The 13,885-nt window shown below is 37.8% G+C and overlaps 2 protein-coding genes across 5 annotated transcripts in view; both read left to right on the top strand.

The window, feature by feature from the left end:
* The window catches only part of gle1 (GLE1 RNA export mediator), a 49,307-nt gene extending 43,465 nt beyond the window's left edge, over positions 1 to 5,842 (top strand). For 2 of the 3 annotated variants that reach the window (XM_072240343.1, XM_072240344.1), the window contains exons 15-16: positions 2,398 to 2,476; positions 4,101 to 5,842. In XM_072240343.1, coding sequence (XP_072096444.1) covers positions 2,398 to 2,476; positions 4,101 to 4,169 — 148 coding nt within the window. In that variant the 3' untranslated portion in view covers positions 4,170 to 5,842. The remainder of the gene's footprint in view (positions 1 to 2,397; positions 2,477 to 4,100) is intronic. The other variant, XM_072240345.1, reaches the window with a different exon arrangement.
* Positions 5,843 to 12,870: 7,028 nt separating this feature from the next.
* The window catches only part of sptan1 (spectrin alpha, non-erythrocytic 1), a 114,125-nt gene continuing 113,110 nt past the window's right edge, over positions 12,871 to 13,885 (top strand). The window contains exon 1 of one of the 2 annotated variants that reach the window (XM_072240360.1): positions 12,871 to 12,974. The gene's annotated coding sequence lies outside the window, so the exon portion shown is untranslated. Of the gene's footprint in view, positions 12,975 to 13,032; positions 13,132 to 13,885 lie in introns of those variants that run through there. The other variant, XM_072240361.1, reaches the window with a different exon arrangement.

A 13,885-nucleotide genomic window follows, 5' to 3' on the forward strand; every position in this document is an offset into this window, starting at 1 on the left:
CCTTAAGTCCAGAATATGTTCTAACTAGTGTCACTAATAGGGTAGCATTTCTGACGTACTCATTTGCTTGTGAGACGGTGGTGATGAGCTGCAACCTTCTATTATTGCAGTTTGTGGGCTGAAATTACACATTTGTAGAAATGTGTACTTCAGAAGGAAACCTTTTGGTCTATGGCCATGGCAACCAAAAATGGACTTCAGGTTAATCCTTCTCATTTCTTGGTTTATAGCCCTGCGAGTTATGGGTCTTCAGATGTTCATTCAGGAACATTATAAATGTGATAAAGGTTTCTGGCCCCAATGACATTTCAAACAGTGAATTCTAGACCCTGATGGTTGATTCAGCTTACTGTAATTCCTCTGCCAGGATCATAATGGGAGATGTTGGGAGGCCACCATTAAGGGGTCACCATCTCTGAACTATTATGCGTTTAAGTCTTGGGTGGGAAATTTCTTCATTTAGAGCAATTTTTAGGATTCGGAATTTTACGGAGTCATCGATATTTAGGCAAAGAGTATATTTAAACCAATTGAAATATTTTGTGGTTAGCTAGTATGTAGGAAATCCTGTAGCTGGTTTATACATGGAAAGGTTCATCCCTAAACAGTAAAGTAATATTGGTCTTTTCAGTGATTTTAGTTGAAGGTGATGGGCCAAAGCAGCAGAGTTTCCTAGCTGGTGAAAATAAGTGCATTGGGGTTTGCAAAGACCAATTGAGAAGTTAAAAAGGATCTAGTTCCCCTTCTCATTTGAAAGGTAATACCTCTGACACCAATGTGATTGGCAATGTACAGGGAATGTGATTCTGGATAGCATATTCGTGTGTAATTTGAATCCATAACCTTAATCAAGATGAATGTTACTCTTTATGTATCTTGTCAACATTTCTACTTGAACCAAAACCCATATAAGAAAATTATCTGGTATTTTAACTCATTTGTGTTTGAGTTGTTTTTACATATACATCACAACATATCAGATTTCTCACATTTTCTTTCATTTGAAAATCTATCTTGATACAAATCTTTCACCTGTGCTAATATAGTTCTAATTTTGATTCATTCCATCAATGCAAACTTATTTTTGCCTTTTGATTTTCATCTTCATTTAAAAACTTATGATTTCCAGTAACAATCACAATCTGGGAGGCTTGAGTACTGGGGAGTTTTATATTAGCACCACTGTCTGGGAGTTCTAATCTTTTCCCAAGTGAGGTCATTTACACTCTTGGGAGTCGGACCATTAAAAAGTTCAGAAGTTCAATGTAGAATTTATTATCAGAATGCATGCATGTCATCATATACAGCCCTGAGTTTCTTTTTCTGTGGGCATACTTAGCAAATCTATAGAACAGTAACTGTAAACAGGATCAATGGACAACAAGCTGTGCAAGTGTAGATATAAGTAAATAGCAATAAATAATGAGTGTGAAATAACAAGATAAGAGTCCGTAAATGAGTGTAGTTATCTCTTTTGTTCACGAGCCTGATGTTTGAGGGCTAGTAACTGTTCTTGAACCTGGTGATGTGAGTCCTGAGGCACTTGTACTTTCTACCTGATGTAGCAGTGAGAAATGAGCATTGCCTGGGTGGTGAGGATTTTTGATGATGGATGCTGCTTTTCTATGAGAACGTTTCATGTAGATGTGCTCAATGGTTGAAAGGGTTTTACCTGTGATGTACTGGGCCAAATCCACTACCTTTTGTACAGTTAAGGGTATTGGTGTTCCCATGCCAGGTCGTAATGCAGCCAATCAGTACACTTTCCACCACACATCTATAGAAGTTTGCCAAGTTTTTCGATGACATGTGGAATCTCCGCAGACTCCTGAGGAAGTAGAGGTGCTGTTGTGCTTTCTTCACAATTATATTTGTATGATAGGTCCAGGACAGTTCCTCTGAGATAGTGACACTTTGGAATTTTAAAATTACTGACCCTCTACACCTCTGATGATCACTGGCTCATAGACCTCTGGTTTTTCTCTCTCCTGAAGTCTATAATGAGTTCCTTGGTCTTATTGACATTGAGTGAGATGTTGTTATTAGACCACTCAGCCAGATTTTCAATCTCCCTCATATATGATGATTCATCACTATCTCTGACACAGCCCATTGCTGTGGTGTCGTCAGCAAGCTTGTGTCTGGTGTTGGAGCTGAACTTGGGTGTATTTATTGCTCAACCAAAATTGCTTAAAAAAAATAGATAAAGGCATTATTACATTGCTTGTTTCTAGGATGTTTTTGTGTGGAAATAAAGTGCTATATTTCATACATTTTTAGTAAACTAAAGATTTTAATGATCTTTGGGGTGAACTGAGATTATAAAAGATCTGTGGGTGTATGTATTTTAAAAAATACAACAGATCTAAATAAAATAAAATAAATTACTTTTTAAAGTTATTTTTCTCACAGGATTGAAGCTGTTACAGGCAATGGACAAGTTGGGGCTGTGATCCGGTTACGACAGTTCCTAGAGGTAAACCCTCATATCTCTGTGCTATGTTTTCCCAGTTCAAACTACCCTATGATTTTCTGGGCCTTTTCCAATCAGCATACATTTATAGTTTAAAAAATTGCTTTTGCCATATAAGCATTTTGAATATACACTTGCCAGCAAAAGGTAAATAGAAGTAACAACTTCCAGTTAATATAACTTCTTTGGAGAAAAGTGTCCCTAAGGACTTTGTAGGAGTATTTCTACCAAAATTTAAAGCAAGGAAGTTCGGAGGCGTTTAATTTCAGAGCTTAATAGCTTGGCATCTTAAGACACGCAAGGGAGTGATCAGAGAGACTAAGTAACATAGTAGTTAGCACAATGCTTTTTTAGCTTGGGGTGTCAGAGTTCAGAGTTCAATTCAGGCACCATCTGTAATGAGCTTGTATGTTCTCCCCATGACCCAGTGGATTTCCTCCCACAGTCCAAGACTTAGTCCAAGTAGGTGAATTGATCATTGTAAATTGTCCTGTGATGAGGCTAGGATCATATAAGTGAATTGCTGGGTGGTGTGGCTTATTGGCCTGTCCGGTGCTGTATCTCTAAACAAATTAAAAAATAAAAAAACAGAATATCTGCTGAATCTACTTGATGTGAGTTGTCAATCTTGTATGTTATTGATGAAGGATGTCTGGTAAATAAAGCTCTTTTTTCAAGAACTATATTAAATTAAGGTACCAGAAGTTTACAGATAATACTTTACATTGCAATGATTAACCCAAACTGCTTTCATTGTTGGATCAATGCAAAGGAACAGATATTTTTCCTCTTCTTGTTTTGTGCTACATTTGCTCAGTGAAAATATGCTGGTTTTATTTAGTGCCTTTCTTGGCTTTATAATCCAAACCACTCATAGCCAATAAAATGCATTAGAAAAGCAGAAATTTTGTTGCCATTAATACTGATGGAAAACAATGATCATTTTCTGTAAGGTCTGTACAGGACACTGCAAAACTCTTGTTTTGTGATCTTTCTTTAGTTATACTTGTACCTTAGGGTGGCTAAAACTGATTGTATATAAGCAAGGAAGGAAATTATTTAGCTGTCTTTACTAAATCTTTCATGTAATGTTGCCTCTGACTTTTATCCAGTTTGTATCATATTTATAATTTCTAATGACAGAAATTTTGGCTTTCAAATTTCTGCTGGTTCCCCTTATTTTCCAGAAACCTGTTCTCTCCTTTCCTATCACCCCTCTCCCACTTCCAATTAACCTACCAGCCAGTACTGATATGCATGCAAAAAGACAGAGCATCTAAAAGAAACCTTACGTGGTCATGGTAGGAAGGACCAGAGGTCATGATTGAATCTAGATAGTGAGGCAACAACAGCAGCTCCTGAACATAGTTTGTTGGTGTGATTACCCAAATCTTGTTCAAGCTCCAGCTCCGAGTTTGCTGAATCTGGATATTGTGTGTCCTTATGTTGCAGCCCTGCTGTCAATTTCTGGGCTCTCGGCAAAGCGAGTTTGCAGACCTAGTGCAGGCAAATGGGGTTAGTGCAGATGGGCAGAAAAGGTCTACGAGGATATGGTAGGCAGAATGGAGTGTTTCTGTGCTGTTCAACACTATTTCTAAATGTCTTATTTCTCCTGTCTGCATTACAGAAATGCTTGAAACAAAAAGATTTTCCTTTACCGAAAGGTTACCTACAGCCTGCATTCTGGAAGTCATGAACAATGCAAAGGGCTGGATCAACAAGCCACGGGAATTTGATTTGTTTTAGTTTAAAACACTTTCTATTTTAATTTTAATATATTAACATTATTTTTGATGTTTAACTTAAGTGATTGGTAGATTTAAAAAAAACCATTTTTACTTGATTTGTCACTTCTGATGTTACCTCATTGCTTGTATTGTTCTTAATGTTCAAAATTTTGTAGTCCACTGAATGATAGTAAGTGACAAGAGGGCAAGCAATGTTTGTGAAACAGTATTATAATTGACGTTTAGTGATAGCGTTGATTATGTAACGTGACATGAAATCATGTGGCTATTATAGTATGAAATATCAGCACCCACTTTACTCATAGATTGCATCAAGTATAGAATTTAAGGATAGGTACAGTAAATGTTTCATGAAAATATTGACAGGTTGTGGGAATCATTTCCTTTAAGGTGCTGCATATTAATTTTCCAAAAAGCTATGTGGTATCTTGTGCAATAATACATGAATGATTTCATTGTTTATGTGAATGTTTAAGTAACATGACTGCCTGAGATTTAGTGAATTTTTTTATTGGTTCATTTTTGAAGGCAACATTTTTAAATACTGTTTTGCAAACTTTTTGTGTTTTCCATTAGCTCTTGAAAGGTGGGGAGAGCTGTTTTACATCAATCTTCCAATCTTCCCCCAAAAACATTCTTCCTTTAAAGCAAGGATATCCAATCCTTTTTATGCCATGAGGCCTTGCCATTAACAGAGGGTCTGTGGACCCTGGGTCGGGAAACCCCTCCTTAAAAGAAAATAGTTATTTAATGACGTTATTGTATCTATACTCTCTTCTGGAAAGTATTTTTTGGCACGGTGGCAGATGGGGATGAGGAGCTTTTTCTGCTCCTCCAATGACATTTTTTAAACACTTTTGAAGTTGTGTCACTTCAGGTATAACATGAGGGACGATCAATCTTGCATTTAAATGAAGCTTTTAGGAAGTGTCTTGCAAATGAGAAAGGATTTCGTTCATCTGGTTTGTGGCACTGTGCTCACATAAGCTGACTTTGTGGAGCACACTGGAACAAACCAGATGAATGAAATGGTAAGTTAATATTATCACTGATTATTCTTCAATTTCTTTTTACCCTAATGCATACTGAATGAAACTTTAGCAGATGTAGCTGTCAATACTGAACTTCTGATTGCATAGAATTTGTCACAAATCAAAAGACTATTTAGCTCATCTAGTCCAACCTTTGTATGTTTTACCTGAGTGTCCTCGCTTTCTACTTCACCTTGTCCATCTGCATCATGTTCTTTGTTTCTTAAATGTATTGATGACTGACTTGACTTTGAGATCCTCAGTTTCGGATTCTTTCTCAACAAGCAGTATAGTCTTCTACCTTTCCTTTTCATAGCCATTTATAATTTTAAAGATCTCTATCTCTTCCAAGTTAATAATATTTTAGTTAAAATTATTTTTTAACTAGATCATTTTAAAGATTTAAATAGAGATACATTTTTGCATTTTTGAGTAGTGGAAACTGAGATTAACTAGATCTTAAAAAAAATGGAAAGTAGCCATGTGATACCAGTCTCTATTTCTTCAATGCAAGGAATAGTTTTGAAAATGTTGCTGTATGAGGAAATACTGTACCCGACTTCCATTCATAAATAAATGTCAAATGAGAATATGCTATCCCACTTGATTTCATTCATAGTGCTTTGTCATATTGAATGTGTTATTTTTGTCAAGAAAAAGTTACCTTCCTAAAATGCACAATTTATGTATTTTTTTTAGAATTGTTGACTTGCATCTTTGTAGTTCAATATGAATTAATGAACTTTTGTCCTATATGCAAGATTCAATAAGTACTACTTTTCATGTAACAATGTTAGCAGAGCAAAATTATTCCCAGATGTATAACAAATATTATTAAGCAGATAATTGATACTGTGGAAGTACTGGGACAGTACCAGAAGTTTGGTTTAAATACTTAGGGTTTTAATGTGTTAAGGGAAAAAAATTAAAAGCTTGAACGAAGGAGCGATTTCAATATAAGATGGCTGAATAGGCGACAACTTGAAGCGTGCCGATAAATCTGAGGAGCTGTAGAAGATTGTACAGATGGGAAGGGGTGAAACCTGAAAACAAGGTTGAGTTTTAAAGTTAATGCTTTTTATGTAATTGAAATAGAATGGTTGACCAATAATTAGAATGATGCAATTTGGATTATATGTAGCAGACCTGTCTGATAGAAAGCAGTTGGGAAGTTGGGTAGGAGTATATTGAAACATTCATGTGTGAAGGTAATAAGGGTTTTGATAGTTGATGAGCTCAAATGGGAAGAGTTAGATAATGCAGAGTTAGAAAATAGAACAGTCCAAAACTGACACACAAAGAAAGTCCAAACTCATCTTTGTCAGGACTGAAGCTAAGGTTGAGTAGTTTGCTCTACTTTCAGAAAGTTGCCAGTGAGTTGGTAAATGGAGAATGGTGGTGTGACAAGTGCTTTTCCTTCCCCCTAATTTTCTTGTTGGAAGAAACTTCTGCAGATCCAGCCCTACACATGTCAAGACAGTCTGACAATAGAAATTGTGATTTGTTAAACCTGGGTATTAAATGCATGTTTGTGGCAGGTGCTGTGTTTTGGGATGATGTTGCTGAGAGGAAGCAAATTGACAGTAAGAGAGGTGTTTAAAGGTAAAATTAAGGGAAAGATCAGTAGCAGCAAGTATTTTCTGGCTCAAGATAAGAATGGTGCAGGCATAGATCATCCTGTTCTGTTGGCATGTAGGGTGGATGATGTAATCAACTGTGCCAAGCTGCAGGCAGGTTAAGAAGGACAAGAAGGGAGATCCTCTGGTCTTATCCAGAGAGTACAATAACACTGTTGACTCCATCCACCTTTTTACTTTGGAGAATGAGAAATATCAGCTGAGTTCCAGCTGATCACCACTTCAAGACCTTTGTAAATTGCATGTTAATTTGTGGCAAGTGACTGTTAATTGCATCTCAAACAAGAGAAAATCTGCAGATGCTGGAAATCCAAGCAACACACAAAATGCTGGAGGGACTCAGCAGGTCAGGCAGCATCTGTGGAAAAAAGTACAGTCAATGTCTTTGCCTGAAATGTCGACTGTACTTTTTTTCCATAGATGCTGCCTGGTCTGACAAGTTCCGCCAGCATTTTGTGTGTTGTTAATTGCATCTGGAGGTTTGTAATCTCATTTATTTAAACATTCAGCATTTTGATCACTATATCAGAATCAGGTTTTTTTTTATTGCTGGCATATGTTGTGAAATTTGTTGTTTTGTGACAGTAGTACATTGCAATACATAATAAAAAATTTAAGGGAAAAATAGTATGATAGTGTTCATGGATTGATTCATTGTCCATTCAGAAATTTGATGTCGGGGGAAGAAGTTGTTTCTATAATATTGAGTGTGTGTCTTTAGGTTCCTGTACCACCATCTTGTTGGTGGCAATGAGAAGAGGGCATGTCCTGGGTGATGAGGGTCCTTAATGGTGGATGCTGCCTTTTAGAGGCATCACCTTTTGATTTAAATGCTGTACTTTAAACATCTTAGAACAAATCAATTAGAGTCTGTGAGTTTAAGTAAGAAAAGGACATACAAAGAGCCTGGTATATATCAGTTATTGCAAATGATCTGAAACAAATGAAGCAGTGAATGAAAGGTAAGCAAGTTACTTGCTAATCAAGAGTCCATAAATTGAACTCAACTAGGATTTGTAGAGTATTTTAATTGTAGTTTACCTTCTGATCAGTTGGGTATAGAGAATATTCAGCTGAGCCAGCAAAGTAGAAATTTTTAGATTAATTTCTTCATTTTTCATTGAAAGAGTTGATTTAGTTGATGGCAGAAGACCCATAAACAATATTTTAATGGATTCTTTTATATATAAAAAAAAGCAGCAACCATGTTTAACCTCTATTTTAGAGGTTAAAAGTACTTGAAAGGCAATAAATAATTTCAGGTTATGTTATTAATGATTTTAGAAGGACTCATCCATGTAAGTACAGTTTACTTTGAAATAAAAATGCATTTTTTGTCTAAGCAACACACATCAAAGTTGCTGGTGAACGCAGCAGGCCAGGCAGCATCTCTAGGAAGAGGTACAGTCGATGTTTCAGGCCGAGACCCTTCGTCAGGACTAACTGAAGGAAGAGTTAGTAAGAGATTTGAAGGTGGGAGGGGGAGGGGGAGATCCAAAATGATAGGAGAAGACAGGAGGGGGAGGGATGGAGCCAAGAGCTGGACAGGTGATTGGCAAAGGGGATATTTGTGTTCACCAGCAACTTTGATGTGTGTTGCTTGAATTTCCAGCATCTGCATTTTTTGTCTGCTCAGTTATAAATTTGAAAACTAACCTGATTTGCCAAATCCAGTGCAGAATATCTTTTACTATCCCACCACATATATTTGGTATTAATGGACTCAAGTTGTGTAGCAGACTGTTCAGGAAAGGTCTGCTTCTCCTGTAGCATAGGTTCCAGTAGACATTACTGCGAGCAATGTCCTTGGGATTCCTGACCTTGGATACTCTTACTTATCTGGCCAGTTCAGGTCTCTCCTCCAGGCTCTGTTCTGTTCTGTTGTGATGAGTTCCAGGTTGGTGCTGAACTTTTCAACTTCAATTAAGGAATCTCATCCCCACTTACTAATGGTCATTTAACCACATCACCAGCATTCCTTACACTTGGTATCCCTTCTGGCCTCTTAACCCCCTTGATCTTTTAATTTCTGATTGCTACTGTGATTTTGACCACCTTGACATCACCACACCCCTCACCTACTCAAATCTTACTCCCTCCAAACTCCAATGTGTATTCCTGTGGCATTTAAAAATGTTGATACAATCACTGACATAAATGTACTGAGTATTTTTTTCCTTTAAGTATACTCTTAACTACCTTAACAGTTACTGCCAATATTTAACCTCTATGCTGCATCAGCCACCACAGTCTCAAACTATATATTTTTTCTGCCACAACGCCTTGATAGGCACATAATTGAAAAGCAATCTGCAGAAACAAGAATAGATCTAACTATCAAATCTCCAGTGCATGGACCAAACAATTTTGGAGAGAGCATACAGCCATGAGCACAAAGGGAAGTGATTTGTTTTATTATGAAATTATTAGAGATAATTTATATTTGTACTGAAGCTGGATGATTTGTAGTCTCCCCCCCCCCCCCTGAAACTCACTCAACCCAAGCTGAGTCATATTGGTCTCTGGTTGAATTGCCAGGTTCTTTTGAATTTTAACAAAACTGTGGAGAACTATGTTCTATACACCAATTATGTAATTTTGTAGAAACCAAGCCATCAATTTGGACACAGCAATTTTCTGTGCATGTTAGCATAATAAATAGAATATTGTCTTTAAATGTTGGCAAGAGTATTAGAGAAAAATCTGTCACTTGTTTTCATGGAATATTTCACATCCAAATGAGGGAAGAGGAAAAAATCAATTTTAAAATCTTATCCAAAAGTGAGAGCAGTAATTCTTAAACACTGCCCTGGAATGTTTGCTTCTGTTCTCAAATGTCTGGCGCAGGATACGAACCCATGACCTTCAGAGCTGGAGTGCTGTCCACAACCACAGCTGACACATACAGTTCTTTGTTTAAAGATATAAAAACATAGGATAATCTTTTCTCTATTGTTTTATTTTAGTTCCCTATTTAGGGTGAGTAATTATGTGATATTGAAGGTATGGAAGCATTTTATGTGAGTGTTGACAGTTCCTTGCCTAGATTTTGCCAACTTGACATTGAATTTGTGTCCTGGTGGTAAGGAACCACAGCTCTAGCAAAATTGCTTTTACAGAGATTTTGATAGTTAGATCTATTCTTGTTTCTGCAGATTGCTTTTCAATTATGTGCCTATCAAGGCGTTGTGGCAGAAAAAATATATAGTTTGAGACTGTGGTGGCTGATGCAGCATAGAGGTTAAATATTGGCAGTAACTGTTAAGGTAGTTAAGAGTATACTTAAAGGAAAAAAATACTCAGTACATTTATGTTAGTGATTGTATCAACATTTTTAAATGCCACAGGAATACACATTGGAGTTTGGAGGGAGTAAGATTTGAGTAGGTGAGGGGTGTGGTGATGTCAAGGTGGTCAAAATCACAGTAGCAATCAGAAATTAAAAGATCAAGGGGGTTAAGAGGCCAGAAGGGATGCCAAGTGTAAGGAATGCTGGTGATGTGGTTAAATGACCATTAGTAAGTGGGGATGAGATTCCTTAATTGAAGTTGAAAAGTTCAGCACCAACCTGGAACTCATCGAGTTGTCGTTGCAGGGGTACCAAGGTGGGGCCTTCGCTCACTGTCGGAGAAGAATGGTGGCAGAGATTGGTGAGGACACGGCAGGGGCTGGTTCAAAGCAGGGTGATGGGGAGAAGGTCTGGACCTAATGGAATGGGGAAAGGGAAGTCAGAAGAGGTAGTGGAGTGAAAAGTATTGATGATGATGTGGGATCTCTGATAAAGGATCAGAGGGTGAGGTGGTGTTAGGGCTGGCAAGTGGGAGGAGATCCTGGTGGGCTTTTTATTCTTTTTCCTGTGATTCCATTAGCTCTTCATCCATTTGTCTTAATGAAAACATTTACTCATCAGCAATATTCGGTACTTGTGCCTAACCAGAGTACGTTAGTAAGACTTGTGTACAAAACAGGTGAAATAAATGCAGATAGTGATGCAGCTTTCTGAATTGATTTGCTGTGATTAAGTACAGATGAGAAATTGCTGCCAATACTCAAACATCCTAATACTAAGAATGGTGAAGTACATTTAATATTGAACTTGGTGTAACCAAGTTTCTTAACCCCTGTGCCTTCACTGTATTTGCCCACAAGGTGTAGTTTGGAGGCAAAAAATCCTAGACCCTGCTTAATTATTCAGTATAAATTAAGATATAAAAGTTTGCACTTTTAAAAATATTTTGAATGGTTGGTACACGTTCACAGCAGATGTTGGATTGTATATGGTTGTTCAGTATCCTAAATTCGACATGGAAGTGTAATCTGAGGAAAGTGACAGAAAATAATCAAATCTGCGCTTTTGAGGATGGAAATGATGACTACAGCAGCAACAAACATTCTTGATGATACACAGAGATAATCAAGTACTAATTGGGGAAACTGGCTGGGGGGGGTTAAATATTTTTTGTTTCTAGATAGTAGGTCCTTCGTAAGATCAGAAAAAGAAAATCCTTTCAGGAATAATCGCTTTATTCCAATACAGGCGACAAAAAGTGCTGAGTAACTGGAACAATTGCCAGGTTGTAAACTGCATTTCCCAAAGTGCCTTCCATGGTGCAGCTGTGGTATTGTGCCTCTGCAGATATTTGGCGCAGTGTGCACAATGCAAGTGGGTGCGTGATTAGGTTTGGGAATGAATTACGTGTGGCGTTTAGGGAAAAATCAAGTCCACTTAAAGGGGAAACGTAGTTAACCTTAGAATCCGTTTTAAGACGATGTTAAAAGGTATAAACATGCGGCAAAACAATGGAAGGAAGGCGAGTGTGTGGAGCAACTTGATAGACTTATTAGTGGGGGGAATCCTGCAGCTGGGATGAATTCCTTTATACAACTCCTAGTGTTAGGATTCCTTTCCGGTCCTCTGGTCACTAATTCCCTCTGGTTTAACGCCTGCTTGTGATCCTCTTGTCAGATCTTGCTGTAAATTGGCCATAGTATTTCATACATTATATCAGATTCTACACTTAAAAATGTACCTCATTAGCTATTAGAATACTCAGGGTGACCTGATTATGAAAAACAGGACCTGAATACGTGTTGTTTTCTAACGGCAACATGCACAAAATGCTGGAGGAATTTAGGTCAGGCAGCGTCTATGGGAAGGAATAGAATCGGTATTTCGGACCGAGACCCTTCATCAGGACTGGTCTGCCTTTACCTGCCATCATGAAAGGTCTCAGTCCACAATAGCGACTCTTCATTCCCTTTCAGATGCTGCCCGACCTGCTGAGTTCCTCCAGCATTTGTGTGTGTGTTACACTGAATTCCGGCATCTGCATAATCGCTTGTGCTTGTTTTTTTTTTAAGACGTCAGTATAACCTGCATCTTCTAACATCCATCAGAATCGCTATAAAACTATATTCTTGGACACTTCATGTCATTTAATCTTTAATTTAGCAATTGTACTTTAAACTTCTCACACTATACTATTGTGGGAGTACCCAGCTGCTCAAGAGAAATAGCTCACCGCCTACTTCTTAAAAAAGCAATAAATGGCATATTTAAATGAAACAATTCGAAGCATGCAAAGGTTTTGCATTCCGGCATCACTTTCTCTGGCCAATTAGAAATCGGTAACATAAACGATCTTGCTGAGGTCATCAACATTATTTGAACGAAATAAAAATGAATTACTTTAAAACATGTTTTAAGTAGAAGTTAAATAAGCAGAATCTGTGACGGTCGAAGTAGTATCTTGAAGGATATGTGGATTTTTTCAAGATTATACAGAGTGTATTTGCTTTGAACTTGAAGCCAAACACCACATCTTTCGAACACCACCCGACCTTGAGAGCACCGAAACGGTGCCGCGCTTGAGAGACGGAACTGGCCGAAGTCAGTGCCTCACCCGGATGACGGAACTAGCCGAAGCAGGGGCCGCGCCCGCGTTCCGAAATTAGCCGAAGCTGCTCGGGTCTGTTCGTTTCCTTGCTGCAGATCGGTGACATCATCACCGTGGTCGGTAAAAGAGGCCGGAGCGAGCTCGGAGGGTGAGAGTCTGCAGTAATCGGCGATCGAGTGACGGGTTTGGTATGTTTTATAATTATCTGCAAATATACTGAATGTGCCGGCGATTTAATATCAGTAAATAATCCATTTGCAAGGCCCCTTTTGATTGATTCTGCTAGATATTTTTCCACATCAATTTTAATCGTGTTTGTTGGAAAACCATTTAATTTTTTTTGAGGTAAATATCTAATTGCTGTTTATTTATATTCTTTTACACTTTATTTGACTTGTATGGTAGAAAGGTTACTAGTCAAGGTTGTTATCGGACGTTGTCGGTTTAGGGGAGCGTAGGAATTTTAATGTATGCATTTGAACTGTAATTATTGTACAGTATATGTCTAACCCCTATAGTATTTGAAACAAAGTCATAGATAAATTAGTTAAATTGTTTCTATTTTCCTGGACTGCGAATTTTCATTTCATTATGTGCAGCCACGTACAGTTAAGAGGTATGCTTAAAAAATGTTGAACATGGCTTTTTCTTGGGTCTTGGTGGTTTTCAATCACAATGAGCTGTAAAATGGCTGCGGGGGTGCGTATCCTGCAGTTATGACTGCAGTAAGGTCAGAGAAAATATCTGGAATGTAAAGATACTTTATATGAGAGGGATCAGCCCAAAGATGGACTAGGTCGAGGGTTAGTCTTCATCACCAGTGTGTAATTTTGCCTTCAGGGAAAGCGTTGGTGGTGGGGGCGTGAGGGTGGGTTGGCGTGAAAAAGAAGAAAAAACAATCTATTTTCTCGAATAGTTTGGTAAATGAGCTTGGGTTAAGTGAATGAGGAGCACACAAATTAAATGAATTTGGTAAATACCCCGAAAAGAAGCAAAAATGCTTTCGAAATAGCTAATTCATTTTATGACATTCCTAAAATTCATGACAGGAATTTATTTCTGGAAACCAAGAAAGGGTGGGTCAGGGTGAAATTCAAGA

The sequence above is a fragment of the Mobula birostris genome, chromosome 22 (assembly GCF_030028105.1).
Source record: "Mobula birostris isolate sMobBir1 chromosome 22, sMobBir1.hap1, whole genome shotgun sequence".
NCBI classification, from domain to species: Eukaryota; Metazoa; Chordata; class Chondrichthyes; order Myliobatiformes; family Myliobatidae; genus Mobula; species Mobula birostris.